At 40.5% G+C, this 21,557-nt stretch overlaps 2 protein-coding genes across 19 annotated transcripts in view; one reads left to right on the top strand and one right to left on the bottom strand.

Moving 5' to 3' along the window:
* The window catches only part of pum (pumilio), a 203,453-nt gene extending 187,104 nt beyond the window's left edge, over positions 1-16,349 (top strand). For 12 of the 18 annotated variants that reach the window (XM_089476460.1, XM_089476459.1, XM_089476461.1 and 9 more), the window contains 5 exons: positions 950-1,357; positions 1,778-1,994; positions 10,295-11,530; positions 11,688-11,856; positions 11,961-16,349. In XM_089476460.1, coding sequence (XP_089332586.1) covers positions 950-1,357; positions 1,778-1,994; positions 10,295-11,530; positions 11,688-11,856; positions 11,961-12,531 — 2,601 coding nt within the window. In that variant the 3' untranslated portion in view covers positions 12,532-16,349. The remainder of the gene's footprint in view (positions 1-949; positions 1,358-1,777; positions 1,995-10,294; positions 11,531-11,687; positions 11,857-11,960) is intronic. The other 6 variants (XM_089476469.1, XM_089476467.1, XM_089476468.1 and 3 more) reach the window with 1 other exon arrangement.
* A 1,955-nt stretch (positions 16,350-18,304) lies between these two features.
* Jhbp1 (Juvenile hormone binding protein 1) lies at positions 18,305-20,804 on the bottom strand. The gene is made up of 4 exons (XM_018005021.2): positions 20,572-20,804; positions 19,251-19,360; positions 18,619-19,024; positions 18,305-18,558 (listed from the first exon to the last, which is right to left on the bottom strand). Exons 1-4 carry the CDS (start codon positions 20,636-20,638, stop codon positions 18,407-18,409), a joined length of 735 nt encoding a protein of 244 aa, XP_017860510.1. The 5' UTR covers positions 20,639-20,804; the 3' UTR covers positions 18,305-18,406.
* Between the last annotated feature and the right edge of the window lie 753 nt (positions 20,805-21,557).

The raw sequence follows: 21,557 nt of genomic DNA, 5'->3' as shown, positions 1-21,557 counted from the left end.
CTTTTTTCCACCTTTTACGCGCACAATTTATATGCCTCTTTAAGCCACGAGTGGGTTTTCAGTTGCTGTTGCTGCTGGAAATGATATGACAACACTGAAAAAAGAAAAACAAAGTGAAAGAGAGAGAAAAGCCGTCAGTCATGCGTTGCTATGTTGTTTTATCTCCGCTCTCTCCTTCTCCTGCACGTTACTTTTTCTGCTGGCTCGTTATGTAAAGGTATCCTGTAACCAGTGCGTGTGTCTCTCTGTGTGTGTGTGTGTGTGGGTGTGGATAACACATGCTGATTTGATTGAATTTGATTTAATTTTCCAATTGAAAACACTTGATCTTGTTTCCACTGCTAGAACAACACGAACACGAATACGAGCAGCGGCTGCCTTTGCTGCCTGCTTGCTTATTAGAGTCAAAAACAGTTAGATATTGTAGGACGTGTAATATGAAGCGACTGCTGCGCTTTATTATTCCACACAGATTCAAAGCTAAAAATTGACATAAGGGAACTCGGGGCCAAAGAGTATGTAAATTGGCAAAAAGAAAAAAAGCTCCGGGAAAAATAAACCAATTTTTAAATATTCAAGGTTCAATGGTTAATAAAAAGTGAAATCGTAGACTAATTGAACTTTGTAACTTAAGTTCACGAAAGATTTGTAAATAAAATATGAATTTCACAAATATAAAATGAGAAAGAGAGAGAGAGGGGGAGAAAAAGAGTGAGAGAGGGAGCTAAAGAGAGATGAGACATATGGTATATAGAGTGAGATACTTAATAGCAGGCTGGCATTCAAGAAATCTGTGGTAGTCCAGGATCATGGGTCTGGAACGCTGTTTACCTGGCGAGTTCACAGCTTTAGAAAGCACAAGCAAACAGTATTTACAATAACACCTGCTATAGAAAGCTAATTTATTTAAAATTTTAAACGATTTGTCTGTTGTTTCCTTGCTTTGCAGCAACTCTTTCGCTCACAGAATCCGGGTTTAGCGGCTGCGGCCGCTGCAGCCACATCGGCAGCAAGTGCAGCGGCTGCAGCCGGCGCTGCACCACCTGGCGCACCCAATGGCACAATGCAGGCATCGCAGCAACAGCAGCAGCAACAGATGCAAATGGCCGCCGCTTCTCAGCAATTTTTGGCGCAACAGAATGCAGCATATGCCGCACAGCAGGCGGCCCCGTATGTCATCAATCCCGGACAGGAGGCGACACCGTATCTGGGCATGATTGCCGCGGCTCAAATGCCACCGTATTACAACGTCGCGCCCTGGGGCATGTATCCGGGCAATCTGATACCGCAGCAGAGCACACAGCCGCGCCGGCCGCTGACACCCTCGCAGCAGGGTGCCGAGAATCAGCCCTATCAGGTGAGCAAAACAGAGGGCTGGGCTACGAGTCAACAAAGGGGCAACCATTGTGTATATATAGAGCGCGTGTACCACGCTGGGCATTCTGTAAAGTTTTGTGTAAATTGTTTGTACACATTGATCGCAATTAACGTCTAATATACAGCACATACTATATACATATACATGCCATAACTATATATATATACATACATACATATATATATATATGTATATATATACCTGTATAGTTAACCTACGACATGACCTAAAACGTTGTATTTTTCTCTCTTTTCTTTTTCTATATAAAAAAAAAAAAAATGCTTCATAACCTCAAAATACAAATCGAATACCAATATCAAATGCTAACCCTGTACAAATATTTGTATAAATTATCGAAATTGAAATCGAAATCGACACTCCAATCGATAATTATCCAAGGTCATACCGGCCTACTTCGATCAGAGTGGCTCGCTTGTGATGGGACCCCGCACCGGTACACCCATGCGTCTGGTTAGTCCCGCCCCCGTGCTGGCGGTGCCGCCGGGTGCAACACGTGCCGGTCCGCCGCCGCCCCAGGGCCCACAACTGTATCCACCACAGCCCCAGACGGCTCAACAGAATCTCTACTCACAGCAAAACGGCTCCAGTGTCGGAGGTAAGTGAAACGATCCATGCCAAGTGCTCTTGTAATATATTATGAACATATATAAATATAGTAGTTGAAGAGTTAGCAATATCTGTATATAGCAGCTTATATATGTAGATATACATATAGTATTTAGTCTATTCCATCATATTCTCATACTAGTGCGGCCATTATTCCTAACCACAACCTACATTCAGCATAGAACAACAAACTCAAACTATATATTCATAACAATAACAAGGCAACATTTACATACATAAATACATTATATATAGATAATATGATATGTGTTGCAATTATGCCTAAACTTTAGCTTCAACTATTTTTATCTTGGGGCACTTTCTACCCTCTTGCCTTCCGCCCCTTCCATATTTGCAGGCATATTATTCCTGTTATAGCAATGTAATGCAATTTCTAATTTCAAATTTCATTTCTATTATTTTGCGTGTCTATATGTGCGCTACATGCGCTGTTGTAAGGCATATTAGTTGAACGGCGTATAACATGTGATGAGAAGGGAGAATGGAATATGTAAGGAATGAACGAATGCTTGAGAATATAGTATGAGCAATAGCTATAATATAGTATGAGCAATTATACAATAGCTTAAATAACATTTATAGAAGTAATAATAATTAAGTTAACTTAGGGCAAAATCTTAGTTAATCGCATTTACTTATTGCCCATATTACGTCTGACTTGCCCTGTAAGTCAGTCAGACGACGAGCTTATGCAGTTCAGTCAGTAGCACAGACCAAATCAGTGAAACGCCAACGGTTGTTGTCAGTAAATTTTTATGCTTTTCATAAATATCTAATGCACAAAGAAAGCAGGAAACGAAAAATAATAATAATAATAACGAAAACAGAAGAAGAAGCAGCAGGTGAAAAGCAGACTGAAAGCAATTGCATGCAAGCACGCAAAATGTTATTATTGCCCAAATGCTGCGATTGCAACAAATGCAACAACAACAACAACAACAACAACAACAACAGCTGCTGCTGCAACATTTTGTGTGTTATCCTTGCCATGCAATACTAATTCTGTCAGCCGTCGGCTGAATCATGCCATACACGATTGTGTGCATGTGTGTGGGTGTGTGTGTTTGAGTGTTTGTAAGTGCTCGGTGTAGCTGTAAAGCGCAAAAATAAAACGAAATGATTGGAGTTACGTTTATGCGTACATATATCGTGTATAAGCCGATTGAGTTTGTCATCGATAAATATCGTGTGTAAGCTGATTGAGTTTGTCATCGATAAATCTTAGCAAAGCCTACCGAATCAGCAAGTGGATTATGCAGGCCTTGTGGAATGCTAGAGCTGATGTCGATTTCGGAATGTGTTTCACATTGAGTCGTGATAGGATCTACAATGAACAGCGCAAAAGTATGAAATTAACAAAGTTTTCTATCTAAATGCTGTCAGTCTGCTCGCTCAAACTGCACTGCAGAACAAACTGCCAACTTTTGCAAAAATAGCTTTAATAGGAATGCTTAACGTTCCGCAGGAGTCGAGCAGAGCAACGCATAAACCCAACACGCGCACCACTCTAAAATATATGTGCGTGTTTGTGTGCGCTGTGAGTGTTGAGTGTATTTTGTGTTTAGTTTTTGTGCTCAAAAATAACATTTTGCAATATGAGCCAAAGGAATTGGGTCTGCTGGCGACGGCCGTGCTGTATGGGATTGGGGGATTGGGTGGTTGGGGATGGTTGGATGATGGTAACCAGAAGCTTGGAAACTTGAGTGGGCGAAATGTTGACGCTTGTTGCAAAAAGCTATATTTGTATTTGTCTTGCTGTTGCTGCTCCTGCTCCTGCTGCTGCTCCTCCTGCTGCTGCTGTTGGCAATTGTTGTAAATTTATAGAATTTCAAATTATAATTAATAACGGCAGTCAGGCAATGAAAGTTTACACTTTCGTCGGAGTTTACTTGCATAACGCTTTGTACAGGGCCCCGCCCCGCCCCACCTCACCCCAGCCTACCGACCCGTCGCGACGCCCCTTTCGCCTTTGCTGATGACTGTCTGGCGCTCCCTCGACGCCCCAGTTGGCATTTTCTATTATCCAAAAGCTGCTACTGCAAATGCTGTGGGGCAATGAAAAGTTGTAATTTTCTAGCTGTAAAATAGTTGTTTCAGCTTTTCACTGCCGGAAAATGTAGCCCGGCACTGTGGCGCCCACAAATTCAACTGCAATATTTGTGTTCTGTTCGCCGAGCTGGAGAGGCGCGTCATTTAAGCGCTTATTGAATTATTCACCCCGAAGCGAACGTCAGGGAAAAATCAATTTGACCACACGGAATCCCACTTAATGGAGCAAAAATACAAAAATCGAGCCATTTGCATTCTCATTTCCCAGTACAAGTTTCTCAATTCCCCTGTTGCCGCAAACGCATTTTCGACATTTTCCAACCGTTAACTCTCTTAACACGTTAATGGCTCAACTTTCACATTATTTCGTTAATTAATTTCCCTTCATGCTGGACGTTTAATGAGGATTTTTCGTCATTTTTTCCACGAAAAGTTCTTTTTCCACGTATTATTTTGCTGACGCATCTCCCATGACGTATGGCTACCAATTTCACATAATTTGCATGCGGTATACCCTGTAATATACGGCCAATGTGAAGTGGATAGTAGAGTTCAGATCAATAACCAAAGGTCATAGCTGAAATGAAATGAAATCACTTGAAAAATATAATATATAATATATAAAAAAATATAATAATAATAATAAAATAATATAATAGAAAGTAGTAGATATTCAATAAAATATCATTACATAGCCACGGCTAATTGCTATTGAATATTTCGCATGAATAACCTAATTATATTCCCTGCATATTGTCTAGTGCATTTGCACATTCTCAACCACTACTAAATACTAGCTATTCTAATGGTATAATTATGCTCTAAGTCTCATTCACTTTAACTAATGCTTATGTCTAATCAATTGTGTTTCGAGCGTGTCGCTTACATAACAACGTTACGCATACGCCATGTTGTGCACGTCATTGGGAATTTCATTAAGCGCAAAGTGCAGCAGCTGCCTAGTACTCGCCTTTCTATCTCTCTCTCTCTCTCTCTCTCTTTCTCTCACTCTCTCGCACTCCCGCTCTATGAGTCGCTCTTTGTCACTCACCTCCGCACACACAGTAGCTGGCTCTCCTTTGCGGCAAGTGTCAAACAAGTTGCTGCTGCTGCTGTTGCTGCTGCTGCTGCATGTGGTACAAAATCATTCACAAGCTGGCATTGCTGCTTCTGCCACCTTCATGCCACAAACCTCCTTGCTCGACGCAATTGCAGCAGCTGCTGCAGCTCGTCTGTGGCCCAGCAGCAATTGACATTTTACAAAATAAACGAATTCATTTGCACAAAAGCCAGCAGCAGGCGGTTGCAGTGAACAACAAGGATAACAGCAGCAGCAGCAACAACAACAAAACGAGCATTATGCCAGACAGAGCACGAGCATAGTGGGAAAAGGGCAGCGATAGCAGCTAGAGTAAATGTAAAATGGTTTTGGCATTGGCTTTGCCTTTTGTGCTGTTGTTGCTGTTGCTGTTGCTGTTGTTGCTGGCTTTCACTTTCCCCCAAATGCAATCACATGTTGCCAACATGTGAAAGGTGTACATAATAATTTGTGGGCATGGCCAGGATGCAAGGCAAAGGCATAGCCAAATCGAAAGGGTGCCTAAGGAAGCCTTCCGTCTGATCTGCTCTGTGGTGCCGGGTCGCTTGTTTCTCCTTCGCAATATTGCAAAGCACATCCAAATGCTTTGGCGGTTGCAAAGTCAAGTCTGTGTGCGTTACACACACACACACACACAGAGACACATAAGCCCCCTTCACTGTTCGTTCACGCTGTATGTAAGTATGTGTGTGCACGCATTAACGTTTGTAATTGCAGCTTGTCTGCGCACAGACCCACAGGGTGGCTAGGCAGCGTATGCCGGGTGCGTGGGGCAGAGAGATGTGCAGCCACTTAAAACAATATAATCTCCATTAAAAAGCTTTTTGACATTGCACGCAGGCCCAAAGGAGTCCGGACTCGAGGGAGCTACGTGGCCGGGGGAGGCTGTGCAGCGGGCTGACACTGTGACTGCTGTGGCAGTGCATGGATGGGCCTGGGACTGAGCCTGGGCCTGTGCATGTGACTCGTGACTTGGCTATGAGGCTTACAATTGTTGTCTTGGCGCATCGATGGCAGCACTACAGTAATGAGTGGGAGGGGGGTAAGCGAGCCTGCCATTTAGCAGGAGAGGGGAGTGCGCGCGGGATGTGCCAAACAATTGAGAAGCGACTCACTTGCCTTAGTGCTAATTGCAATTGAGATATGTGTGTGAGTGTGTGTGTGTGTGTGTGTGTGTGTGTGTGTGGCTGTGTGGGTGTATAGGTGTGTGGGTGTGTGTGCTAGTGGTTGTGCACAGCACTCGAGAGTCTCGAGCCGAGACACACACACAGCTGAGACACAATTCGCAATCAGCAGACTTCGGTCTGAATTGAATTGGACTGCATTGAATGGGTGAGCCCAAACCATGTCAAGAAGAGCGTAATGACAAATGCACTTAATTGATTTTTGACTGATTGTCAGGCGCCACAGGGGGGAGGGGGGCGTCATTTCAAAGTGGGCCTGTCTCGCACGTGTGGCATACTTAACCTAGTTGCGTTTAGCTAACGATACCGCATGCAAATGAAAAGCATTCAAATCAAATCATAAATACGTTTGTGTTAATTAAGTGATGCAACGGATGGATGTAGCTATGCAGTACTCCAGATATAGTTACGATATAAAAGACAGCAACAGAGCTCTACTTTCTGAGAGATTTTAATATAATTAATAAAGCAGACGATTATGCGTGCCATCCAATAACCATATACTATATATGTGCGTATGTATGTGCTCATATAAACGAAAACTTCATACACTCGCACGCATACATGCATCAAGTACACTCTTCTATCCATTAAGCAGCTCGCTTAAGATGCATCTTAAAGATACAAAGACATCTCGCGAGTAGCACTCAAATTGCTGTCTTGAGTTACAGCTTCATGTGATGGGCCAGCTCCGTTTGCAGGCTTGCGCTTTATGCCGGCTTTTCCAACACTAATTACATTTTTGTGTAAAGCGCTCTCAACACTGTTTATTTGATAGCCCACTTAACGGCTTTTACAAACTTGCCCAGCTCTTTGGTCGTCGTTCGTACTTGGCAATAGTTTCCGGGCATTTAAATAACTCGAAACATTTTATTTAATGCGTTTTCTTTTTTACTGCCTACCTGTCTCTGTGTGTGTGTGTGTGTGTGTGTGTGTGTGTGTGTGTGTTGGTAGATGTGCATAATGCGCACGTGTGTGCATTTATAATTCATAAAATGATTACATTAGGTTGTGCAGGCACCGGGGCGTGGTGGGGGCTTGTCTATGAGGTGGCATCTGCTGCTCCGCTCACATGTGGAACGTGTGCATAAACCACAAAATGTCGCCTGCTATAAACCGGGGCGTCTTTTTAATGCCCCACACTTACGCAGACACACGCAAGCATGTTTATGTGTGTGTGAGTGTGTCTATATGTACACATGTGAGAGATGCTGCAGTTTCATTTCGCAAAGTGTCCTTGCTGCCACACGCGACACAGAACGAGAGAAAGAGAGAGAGAGAGAGAGAGGCAAACCGACGCAGGCAGAGGATGGAGTCCTGTCAGACATAGCTCGCAACGTTAGATAAATGGGCAGGGTGTGGAGTAAAGTGAGATGGCTGTAAAAGACAGGTAGTTCCCGCTCTTAATTATTACGACTGTTTTCGACTACCGATACTTGGATATCTCCCTCTCTCTCTCTCTTCATGATCTCTGGCACACACAAATTGCATGAATAATTCCCTTTTAAATTGTTGAAACTACCACGCGGCACAACACTCGGCAGAGGGGTAATGCTGTGGGGGGTGGGAGATGCTGTAACACCAAATAAAATAAACAAACTGGCAAACATCCAAAGCAGAAGAGTAGTTCTGTGGCCCAGTCCCCAATCCTGTCCAGTGCACAGACTGCTGCAGGCCGCCCACTCGACACTTTCATTGACGCAAATTGTTTGTACTACATAATCCATTCCACCCCGCCCTATAGCCTGCACGCCCACGCCCCCCCTGGTCGTGTTCATTGCCTGCATTTGAAATGGAATTTAGCAGTCGCGACGCTGAAGTGCGCCAAATTAGTTGCAATTTAAATGCAAAAATTAAAAGTTTTTATCCAGACGCGTCGACGAGCACGCGAAAATTGTTGTTGTCATTTATTAAGCATTGTATTTTGCAACACTGGCTGCTGGCAATCCTAGTAAAATTTACAATTTCCTGCATGTTTGCAATTAAGTGTCGCATTGAGCTGTAGAGCAGCAGGGACTAGGAAATAGATGAGACCCGTTTGACGGCTTTGAATTACAATTCCATTTCTAACGACGTTGTGCAATACTGTTTTCACACACTTGGATGGACCAAGATTAATTTTGCAACACATTTGAATGATTTGGGTAGTTTAGTTGATCGTTCTACAACACTGTATTCAGCTGCTGTTTGAGTTTATTCAACACTGAATTAGTTTGACAACATTTAACAGTTATAATCAAATTTCAGCTTTTTTCTAGCTAATAATTCTAGAGCAATATAAACTTCTCCCCCTGAAAATGTTAAACTTTGGCAATTTTCACGCCACTGCACTTAAAATCTTTGCGATTCTCTGGCGTAAGGTCGAGATAGCGGAACTTAACTGAATATATAGCATATATATATGGCACACACATGTGGCATGTGGGCCACGCCTCTCATTAGGAGAAGGCAATCGCTCGGTGTTTATGGCACAGTTGAGGACGACATTTATAAAGAAATTTATGAAATTAATTTGCGCAGTAGTCAGCCCGCACCCTCCCCTCCCCATGGGCGGGGGCTTTCGTGTGCAAGGCTTGCCGCAAGCATTCTTCTCTTGTCTGCAGTGGTGGTGGGGGAGGGGGTGCGGCCGCATGCAACAGCCGGCAGCAGGCAATGAATTCATTAGGGCGTAAAGTTGCCAGCGCCGTGGCTCCGAATGTAAGTTGTCGCTTCTGAATGGCATTGCATTTTCGCAGGCGCAAAACTTTCACTCTTCTTTTTGTTTGTTTTATTTTCTTCTTTTTTTTTTAGCTGCTTAAAACATGTCCTGTCAGGCGGTAAATTCTGCCCTGCCCGCTCTGCTCTGCTCCTCTGTGCAAATCAATGCCAGTGACATATTACAGCATCCATCAAGTTGGCAGCGACCCACCTCACTGTCCCTCTGTCTCTTCCTCTTCCTCTATCTCAGTCGCTGCTGTTTTTATTTGTGCTTACAGCATTGCCCCAATTGGGTGTCCTTAGATATCTTCCCACTCACTCACTCTCACTCCTTCCATATACATTCCTTTACATATCCCTAGGGCTTTGCAGTGCGACTCTTGGAACGCATATGTGCTCCCTTAATGGGTGACATTACGAGTACTACACTCACTGGCTGTCAGTTAAATGTGTAAGTGGGTGGCCTGCTGCTGCTCTCTCTTTCTTACTCTATCTCTCTTTCTCTCTCGTTTGCCAACTCAGCCGCATCAAACTGAAACTAACGGTGCGCCACAGCTGCGCCTTAAAAGTAGGCAATTAAGTTTACGAGCGTCCTACTGTAGGCCTTTAACTCAGTGTTGTAACTCGATTAATTACAAAATAGCGCATAGACTCTCTGTCTCTCTCTCACTGTCACTTTCTTCTGCCCCTCTTGGCTCTTTGCTTAACTAGTAAATAGTGACCTGAAATAGACGCTGAATGTCGTTAAGCTGCTGGGAATATATGCCTCGGCTATCTGGCATGCATTACAGCTCTTTTTATGGTTAGTTAGTATGGGAATATTGTAGTTGCCTGTAAGCAATATATGCGCTCTTTGCCATAATGCTGTACTATATGCAGACATCATATCTCATTGATAATATGAAAGTTAACTTAATTCATTATCATTTCATTTGATTTATAGTTTATATATACGTGTGTATTTTTTGTTTATCAGAATAATAAATAGTTTAATTACATTTCATATTATTTTCACATATTGCTTTATATCTTAACTAACACAATAAATTATTATATTATATGTATAATCAATTATATTTAATATAAATTGTATAATATTCGACCATAATTGAAATCTTAAGCTAAATATGTTATATAATCATATAATTTAAGCATATGCCACTTTCTCCAGTTGCCTCTCCTCTAGTATTTGACTCTGCAAGCAATAATCAAATCTCTTTTTCTTCATCTTCTTCTTAGGCCTTGCACTCAACACGAACTCATTGACCGGTCGTCGCGACTCGTTCGATCGCACCACATCTGCGTTCAGCCCCTCGGCCATGGACTACACCACGAGCAGCGTCGCCGCCGCCAATGCGGTGAACAGCAGCGTGGCTCAAGCCGCTGCAGCTGCTGCGGCTGCAGCGCGAGCCAAGTGGCCCGGCGCCATGTCGAATAGCAACGCATACGGAGCGCTGGGCGCAGCGGGAGTCAATGCCTCGGCCAGTCCGTTGGGCGCACCGTTGACACCGCCGCCGACTGGCCAGTCCTGCCTGATGGGCGGCAATCGGGCGCCCGGCGCCGAGTCGCGCCAACGCCAGCAGCTGGCGGTCGGTCTGCCGGCCACAGCGGCAGCGGCCCAGGCGGCAGTTGCGGCCGCAGCGAACAATATGTTCGGGTCGAACAGTTCGCTCTTCTCGAATCACTTGGCGCTGCCGGGCACAACGCCCGCCGCCGTGGCCGCTGCCGTGGCGAACTCAAGGCAGGTGGCCGCCGCTGCTGCGGTGGCTGCTGCTGCTGCCGGTGCAACCGGCGCACCACAGCCGGGCAGGTCGCGCCTGCTGGAGGATTTCAGGAATCAGCGGTATCCGAACTTGCAGTTGCGCGATCTGAGCAACCACATTGTGGAGTTCTCGCAAGATCAGCATGGCTCACGCTTCATCCAGCAGAAACTGGAACGGGCCACAGCCGCCGAGAAGCAAATGGTCTTCAATGAAATTCTGGGCGCCGCCTACAGCCTGATGACAGACGTGTTTGGCAACTATGTAATTCAGAAGTTCTTTGAGTTTGGTACTCCAGAGCAGAAGAACACGCTTGGCATGCAGGTCAAAGGTCACGTGCTGCAGTTGGCGCTCCAGATGTACGGCTGTCGCGTGATCCAGAAGGCGCTGGAGAGCATTTCTCCTGAGCAACAGCAAGAGATCGTTCACGAACTGGACGGACATGTCCTCAAGTGTGTCAAAGATCAGAATGGCAACCATGTCGTGCAGAAATGCATCGAATGCGTCGATCCCGCTGCACTGCAGTTTGTCATCAATGCGTTCAAGGGTCAGGTCTATTCGCTGAGCACACATCCCTATGGCTGCCGGGTCATTCAACGCATCCTCGAGCACTGCACACCCGAGCAGACCACGCCCATTTTGGACGAATTGCACGAGCATACAGAGAACCTGATCCAAGACCAATATGGCAACTATGTCATTCAGCACGTTCTAGGTAAGTCGGGCAAGTCCTTTCGTACGAAATCGAATTAGACTTAGGCCAGTGGTGAATCAAGATATCCGGGTTTGGGCTGTGAGCACGCCCTGTCCTGTGTGTCGCGTTTCAGCGTAACGTCCCTCATGTTAATACATTTTTGGTGTAATTGTTTCAGAGCATGGCAAGCAGGAGGACAAATCGATACTGATTAACAGCGTGCGTGGCAAGGTGCTGGTGCTGTCGCAACACAAGTTTGCCTCGAACGTGGTGGAGAAGTGTGTGACACATGCCACGCGCAGCGAGCGCACGGGTCTGATCGATGAGGTGTGCACATTCAATGACAAGTAAGTAGCCTAATAAATATAATGTGGGCATGTAAATGCGCATAATCTGTAAATACATGATGTGGCTTACTAATGCCGGCCCCTCTTGCGTGGTTGTCCTGCAGCGCCTTGCACGTCATGATGAAGGACCAGTATGCCAACTATGTGGTGCAGAAGATGATTGACGTGTCGGAGCCGACGCAGCTGAAGAAGCTGATGACCAAGATACGACCCCACATGACCGCCTTGCGCAAGTACACCTATGGCAAGCACATCAACGCCAAGCTAGAGAAGTACTACATGAAGATAACGAATCCCATAACTGCTGCCACGGCCAGCGTCGGTGTTACCAGCACTGCCAGCACATCAGCAACCACAACAGTGGCCGCCATCAGCAGCAGCAGCAGCAGCAACACCAACACCAACAGCAGCAACAGCAACAGCAGCATCAGCAACAGCAGTGCAACCGGTACCACCGTGGCCACGCCCTCCTCAACATCTATTGTGGCCGGCAGTGCTGTGACCACAACCACCAACAGCATCGGATCGCCGAGCATCTGTGCCGTGCAGGAGAACGGGAGCATCTCGATGGCCGAGCCGACATCGCCAGCCATCTCAGAGTCGTCCGGCACTGTGGGAGTGAGCTCCGCCCTTGGTCCCATTGGACCACCAACAACAGCCAACGGAGTGTTGTAAAGTGACGAAATGCGGCGCGTTAACGAATTTTAGTTTTTAGTCTCTGGATGAAGAAGAAGATGGAGAAGCAAAAGGAGTACGACAAGAATAGCATAAAAAGCAAAGCGAATGCATACTATAAATATTATAAACAAAAATATACATATATATATATATACACACACATAAAATACTAACTATAATACAAAGAAATGTAATGTAATTTATTTATAAACACAACGCAGAAGAACAAAGCTGCAGAAAGATAAATCAACACAAAGATTCTCAGCCCAAGAGCGGGTTGTGGAGAGATCGACTCCCAAGAGGGGAGGAATCGATAATTTGTATATTCAACTGTAACAAAAACCAACAACTAAATATGATCGTTAAACGCTTTTGTAAAGTGCGTAATACTAACACATACACTGAAAGAAAAAAACACGCGATGAGTTGAATAGCTGCAAATAATTTGTGCGTTCAATTTTAATTGTTTCATTTGTTGCATCCCAGAAAATATGCGAGAAAATATTTTTAAAATGCTGTCGAAATGAAAACTTCGAGCTCGAGCATAAAAAATAAAAAGAAAAAAAAAAAAAAAAAAAAAAAAAAGAAAAGCATGTCTGCGTACATTTTCGTTGTAACAATTTTGTATAAAAATGAGAAAAAACTAAAAAAAAAAAAAAAAAACTACCTAAAAAATAATTTGTAAATGTTTAAGCAAAGGAATCGACTGTAAATTTGAATTATTTAAACAAAAGCGCGTGACGTTTAGTTGCGAAACAGAGCAGATCAAAGTAATGAAGAAAAGAACGAATTAAAGAAAGCAAACATAAGAAAGAACACGATTATTAGCATAGAATTTAACTGCAACCATTTCAAATAATTATATGAACATATATAAACATATAAATATTATCAAGTACACAATTCAATATAACGAACAACTTAAATGTAGAATGTAGGCTAAAGAGCAAGCAAATTCAATATGTGTAAAGAACTTCATAATATAAAGAAAAGAAGCCAGCAGCACACACACAGTCTCACAAACACACCCATACACATTCACACACACAAGCAACACAATCGAGAACTCTTTAGCGTTGCGTTTTGCAACAATTTCACGTCGCTTTTGCGCTATGTAAAATTTTGTACAAAAAAAAAAAAAAAAAAAAAAAAAAAAAGCAAACAAAACAAAAAACCAACAACCACAAAAACCATGTAAAACAATGTAATAATTATTAAATATATATTTTTTTGTCAGTTTGTTGTTCCCATGTAAAATTCAAAGCTGTTTTGTAAAATTCTCATTAATTTAATTCGATCACTTGTTTGTAAATTACCTGTAAACAATATAATGTTAAAGAAAGCCCCTCAAACACACACACACACACACAAAGAAGACTCATACTCCCACATATGCATATATATATATATATAAAGAAAACACATTCACTTAAAGCGTGTGAGTCCCCCACTATATACCAGCTATACATGCATATATATACATACATACTATACATACTACACACACATATACATATATATATATATATATATTTACATTCATATTTGTATTTTGTAAATTGTTTTGATTTTAAGCGCCCCACACACACAACTCTCACATAAATTTGTATTTATATATATATATATAGAAACGCGCTTCTTCGAGCCGTCGATCCGAACTCTTTTGTTTAGCTGCTAAGATTTAACTGATTACTGATTTATGACTTCACTTTTAAGTTTCTTTTAGTTATGATTTTTCAAAGATATGCATATATATAAATATATTTACTTTTTAACGAGCAACTCACTCACAAACACGAATGTAAAACCAATTGATTAAAAGCATAAATACAATTAAATATTTCAAGACCACTTGTAAGTCATTGTTTAGTTCGCCCACCTTTTATATTGCATACAAATAAGAATATTAGAAATTATACATATATGAAACATTTTTTATTCACGCGCCAAGCTGTAGCGGCGGTTACGCGCCAAGCAGTGCAGATGCATGCAGTGGAAAAATATGCACTGCTTGCGCGTTTTTTGGTTTACAGTTGAATGGCCACTGGACGCAGCAGCTCGCTCGCTTTTAAATTGTGTTTTCATTTTAATTTTTAACATAAACAAATACTGCGCGGCTTGAAATGCAAACATGTTAAGACACACCCACACACACTACATGTAAATTGAGATATTTTATTGTATGTACACACACATTGTAAAAAATCAGAAGCTTTGTACATTTTGATAAAAACCTTTAGCATATTTCTCGACGCCTTAAGCAAAAGTAAACGAAACAAACAAAAAATCGAATTTAAATTCCTAATTTATGCAAAACTTTTTCATTTTAATATGTACATTTTTGTCGGGTTTTCTCTACGGGCAAACACAAAATTCAGTGTGTTTATTTTTAAACACACGTAATGTATATATAACACATATTTAGCGAGCATATGTAATTTTTGTGTAAATTTCAGACTAAAACCCACACATACACACACACATTTAACAGCCCCTAGCGTATTTCAAGCGTTGGCGCAACAATAATTTTGGTATTAAATTTGTGTATTTTTTGAAGAAATATATATATTTTATTAATTTGTTAGTTATTAACTTATTAACTGCCTGTCGACAGAGCGCAATGCACTGATTAATTTTAATTTACATAATCATAAAAAAAAAGAAAACAAAACACTTAGATTCTCAAGCGCAGCATAGAACACATACACAGCCTCATACACCCACTTACACACATACATGCTGCAAAGCTGTCGTAGTTAGCCTAAGGCAAGATCTTATACATAACGAACACAATATACACATATACAGATATGATATATATTTCTATGTACTACACTCGATTATGACTAGCAGCAAAGATTTTAAATACTTATATATGATATATGACATATTTGTACATGTATTTGTATATGTAAAGTAGGAAACTAAATGAACCAGCAGCACAGTGAAATTTGAGAAGAAACTAGCGCTATATACATAAATATGTGCATACACATATATATATGTATATATTCATTATGCTAGTTTTAACAGTAAACATATTTTGCACGCATATTAAACGCTCGATTAAACCGACAAGGAAAATCCATTTAAAATTGAGAAAATGTCAACAATTGTAACTTAACTTATATAAAAATCAATGGATATAAAGAACACCTTATGACATAAGCCAATCGTAGTTTAAAAAAAATGAATATGAAATTGATTTTCATAGAGTTGGTTTTTATAAAAACATTTTGACAACTCAAACGAAATAAAAACCAATTTCACAGCTGCCAAAGCAGGCAAAAAATTAAAAAAAAAAAAAAAAAAAAAAGAAAAAAAGAAAACTTTTCAAAGTGTACATTTTATTTTGCAACAAGTGCATAAACTAATGAATGAGCGATGAGTAATAAAATAAAAACCATATTTCAACTAATTGCTATAATATATATATTAATATATTCATACAAACGAGCAGCAGAAATTTGTAAAATTTTTCGACAGCAAAAGATTGTAAACTAAGCTTAAGGTATACACTGAGAGAAAAATAAAACCATTTGTAATTTGTTGTAAAAAGCATAGTACGATAGCAAGAATGTAAGCATGGATGAACGATATAAAGTTGGCGTCAAGTAAAAACTATAAAATATTTATAAATATACATTATACATACACGTAAATACTTATAAAGCATAAATAATTATATTTTGTAGTTACACACACAATCACACACACACACACTCCGATGAACCTTTAGTTTTGTAAACAGCGCGCAATCGGCACAAGTTACGTACGAGTCTACATATATATATATATATATATATATATATATATATATATATAAAGAAAGCATAAGAAAAAAATATATATATAATTCGTGAATAGCATTCGAGCTTTCGAGCCCTTAATTTAATTATGCTTTAAAATTTAAAACGAAAAGAGAAACACACATACACACGCAACTCTTATGTTTATTCTATAAATTATATTTAATGGTAATTTCATTGTGAGTAAAATAAAAAACAAAAAAACACCGTTTATGATGAAACAAAAATACAAAAATTGAAACGTTTTATTATCACAATTACAACTGTTCAGTTTATCATGGTTTATATCCCCATTCAAGTTCCAACCAATTGGCTTCAATAGAAGGCTGCGATGATAACAAATCTGAAATCAAAATTCATATTAATATGGCATAAAGTTAATAGATAGCATACTATATATAGTATATATAACATGCATATACATCTCTATAAATATATATAACTAACCTATAACCATTCCAACAAAACCAGTAAAAGAAAGCCGAAAGATAGCGCAAAGCTTGAGGCATTTTATACGGCGCATTTTTTATATAAACAGGCTAGCTGTCTATGATATAAACCTATATAACATATGTATATATACATATATATATAATTATACATACCCAAGAATGATCAACTTTTATATGAGCCAGTAAGTAAACGGACATATTTTTTTATTAGCCTTGGCAAGCTGCTCTTTTTCCAGGCCGAACATTTTAACGAAATTAACAATTACCGAAATTCACAAATATAATACATTTAAAATTAAAAACTAAAATAAAACGAAATCGAAAACGAAATTAAAACCAAATGCAAAAATAAATAAGAAAGCAACAAATAGTAATCCCAAAAGAAAATAAATTCAAACAGTAGATCTTTCCATTGTAGAATTGAAATGTATGTAAAACTATATAGATTTTTACTTGAAAATTGTTCTCGATGGGCAAATATCGATAGGCATGTGCTATGTTACAATAACATTACAGCAACAACAACAACAACAACAACAGCAAACTTGTAGAAAAACAACAACAATGTTAATGATAATCCCTCACATAATACTGTATATACAGAATACTCGTATAAGGCATTTGTTTGCGATTTGGTAGTAAGTGAAAGGGACGATTGCACATTTAGAAAATATATTTCAAATTTTACAAAACAACAAACAAAAGATATATATTATATGAATCTATTAGATTTTGATCTTGTATCGGGCTAAGATCTTATAGATCTGGACCCAGTTGTAAAGCAACAATTAAAACAACAAATTAAAAAAAATAAAAATATAAATCCATTTGTTTTTTCTTAGCTATTTGTTGATATATATATATATATATTTTTTTTTTTTTTTGTAATGTATAGCCTTTGATAGCTCGTGATTAGTCCTAACACTTACTCCAAATGCAAATTTGGAGCACTTTCGACCAATGCTAAAACTGTACTACTTAAGGTTGGTTAATGTTTTAGTTTCCTTTTGAATGCCCCGTTAATGCCACAACAGCACCCAAGAAACCAACTCGAATTCAATTAAATGAAATGGAAAACATGAAACCTAATTAGCTACTCGTATGTACATAGGTGTACGAACATAACTAAAGATGAACAATTGTAAAACTAAATACTTCTACATATTTAATAAAAAGAAACATTAAAAAATAAAAATACAAGAGTTCTTATTTTAACAAGCAATTTGTAAATTATAAAGGAACTTACATCATGATACACCCAATTAAGTCGTTTAATAAAAATCAAAGGCATGGCGAAATTTATTATTAGCAATTTTATTTAATATAATTACTTTTTATTGTTAATACTGTATGTTTTATGAATGATCCAAATGAATCGTAGCTTAAAACTCTTGTCATGACAAGCCGACATAAGAGACATCTCCACTTGAATGAATCTGCGAATAATCAATAATCAATATCATATACATATATAGAAAGGTTACGACATTTTTCCATTTAACAAGGATATTTTTGCAAGGATAGTGTTTAATACTTTGTCCGTAGCTATAACGCGTATTTTACAATTAAATAAAAAGCAACCTTAAAGCTAGAGTTCTTATTCTAGGTAGCCTAATTCACGTAGAACTGGTCAACAGGAACGTTCTTAAGCAGCTGGTTAGCCAACTTTCCGAATTCATTGGCCAACTTCTTTTGGAGCTGCGCCTGCATGGCCTCCAGCACAATTTGCGAGTTGTCGCGCAGGAAGAGATTGGTGGCCTCCACTAAGGAGATGGAAGAATACAGTCAATTAAGAGGCAGATAAGGACCGCTTTTGTACTTACATAAGATGCGATTGTTGTTGAAGGCGCGCGAGATGCTCATATTGACCTTGTCCACATCCAAGACCAGACTCAGCGAATCCACATGCAAGTACTTACCGCGCAAGGACGTCTTGCCGGTCAGTTCGGCATTGACGCCATCAAATGTGGCATGGAATTCGCCACCGCCGGAGGCGGGTATGATCAGCAGCACACCGGAGCTGGTGTACTTTGCCTCGATCTTCAGCTTGGGCATGAAAATGGTTGCCTTGAACGGCTCACCGCCGTTCTCGCCGAGCTTCAGCGACTTGACCTGATAGTTGCTGGCACCGAAGGCTTCCATGTTCTTGAGCGTAATCTTATAGCCTTGCGGTCCCTCGGTCAGCTGCAGAGCCAGCGAATCCATCTTGAAAGGCTCCACGGAAGGCAGCTAAATAAATAAAGATCGAGACGAAAATGGAGTCTAGTTTGGGCAACTCGATGGCAAATCAAGTTAGACAATTTCCGCAATTGAGTGGCTGCTGCCACATGCCACGCGCGACGTGCGGCGGACGAGGCGTTGCGCAAGAGCCGCATTTGGCATTTGCCATTTGGTTTGGGTCTTATGCAAGCTCAACCCGTTTGGCAATGCAAATAGGCATGAAAGGGTTACCCACCTCGATCTCTGGTATGCCGCTGGCCAGATAGGGTCTCAGGTGCTCCAGTCCAGCGCTGATACAATCGCCGAGCTTGGGATCGTCGCGACGGCATTGTTTGATGTACGCGGCTATTGGGTAAACAAGAAGAAGAACCGGAAAAATATTTATCACTTAGTCGTTTAAACAAAAGCATCAGTTTTGCTTTCAATTCCTGTAAAGTTCAGTGAACTAAAGTCGGTCAACAAATATTCAAGCTCAGGCCCGGCCAAGAGCAAGCGCGATCTCTGGCAAGGTCGCCCGCAACAAGGTCATACAAATGCAACGCTCAAGAACCTGTCTGAAATCACCTAGAGTGCGCCTTATGGCTTACAATTCTGTTGCATGGCCGTCACAGATCGAAGCTATATAATTAAGTAAGCCTTACATATATATTATAAATATATCTATATACATTTATATGCCGATCATTAGCGCCGCTACTGCAGCTCAGCACTGAATTCAAGTTGAAGGCTGTTCAACGGAAACTCAAATAAAGTGAAGTCTTTAGCTGCGCTCATTAACTATGGATTTGGTTCAAGTTAGCATTTTCAATGCGTCTTTTATGGATGCGGAAGTTTCGGCTTTGTCTATGTTTTGTTTTGTTTCAATCGGCTTTGTACCCATGCCCGAGTTAGAGATCTGCTTTAATTTGATAAACTGTGTCAGCCACTGCAAATTATGTATATTATGTCTTTAATAGATAACGCATCACTCGACATTTATAATGATTTAAATATCCATAATGAATTATAACTGTTAATTGCGAAAATCGTATTCTGAGGTATGTGCACTTACAGCCCAGTCATCAATTAAACTTACTAATTAACTGTTGCTTACTTCATTTTATAGACGCTAAGTAAAGCTGACAACGTAGGCAAATATTCAGATTACATAGCTGTACTCCTTGGGGGCTTTTATGTGGATTTTGTAATCAAATGAATTACCAGGCAAATAAAAAAGTTGCAAATATATATAAATATATGTATCTGTCAATTAACTCGAATGGGGAACTGCACAGTGTTTTGGCTAACCCTTGCTCCATTAGAAGTCAAAGTTCTGCTAATTAAAGATAAATACTAAATAACAATTCACACTTTTATACGAGCATTTTTGCTATTGAGAAATGATATAGGTATGACGCATGCTGTTTACAGGTTGTTCAGGCAATTAGGCAATTATTGAGATAGACAACCGGAGATTCATTTCCATTTCAGGCGAAATTTCCTTTACATGTCCTTAACTAACGCTACTCCATAGAAGACATCATACACACACACACTTTGATGATGATCGAACTTACGCGTCTCGGCCTGTGAGAAAGCGATCAACTGAGCAACAGCTGCTACAATGCACAAGTATCTGAGCATATTTATGTGTTTGTTATTCAGTCGAAGATAGATACGATTAGCACGTTACACCACTCAGCGCTGCACACTCGAACTATATCAATAATTATGAATCTCGACTCTTGGTGGACGTCCAACTACGCGCAGCTGCGAACGATAACTGTGAGCGTTGCCAAAGTTGCGGCTGGATTTTAAAGCCCCCTTCGAAGAGGAGGCGACTGAATACAAAGCCCAGCTCCGAGTTGAGCTCACAGTGGACGTCGACGTCGACGTCGACGTTGACGCCGACTCACTGACTGACTGACTGAGTGACTGACTGAATGACTATGTGAGTTGCCGACTGCTAGGTGGTGTTTAGTAAATGTGTCTAAAGGTCTCTTTTCCGCCTCACTCTTCAGCTGAAATCTTCGCCGCAGTGTCTGCCCGAAATATTGCTATTGTACTCAGCGTAAATGGACGCAATGGGGTATATTGGCTAACAGCGTCGAAAGATATTACTCATCTATGAATAGCATCTTTAAAAAGTCGGTAGGTAAAGCAGAACAAATTGTTATTGTTGTTTGCTGTACAATAATAAATTGGGCTAAAGGGTATCTAGCGATCGTGCAGCAAGGCTGGATTCTATTTACCTTGCCTGCTTATTTACCAAGTGCCACAAAGAGCAATAAAGATTTTCAGTTTTCGCAATGGGCTGTAAATTTTTGCTTAGCTCGCTTAGAATAAAACATTAATTTTTTTTTTGTTGTTATTAATTTTTGAAATGTGCTCAAATGCACATCATTATGGACCTAAGAATATTTTTCGTTGCAAACGTACGTACACTAGAGAGGGAAATCTCAGTCACGGCTCAACAGGCTTTCAGCAATTGACAAACTGCACAGCAGAACAGCCTTCCCCATAAGCCACTGACCTCTGCACAACTAGCCACAATAACTAATTG

The sequence above is a fragment of the Drosophila arizonae genome, chromosome 2 (genome assembly GCF_054131065.1).
Source record: "Drosophila arizonae isolate 15081-1271.41 chromosome 2, UAZ_ARI_1.0, whole genome shotgun sequence".
NCBI classification, from domain to species: Eukaryota; Metazoa; Arthropoda; class Insecta; order Diptera; family Drosophilidae; genus Drosophila; species Drosophila arizonae.
This window is presented reverse-complemented; position numbering and strand designations above follow the sequence as displayed.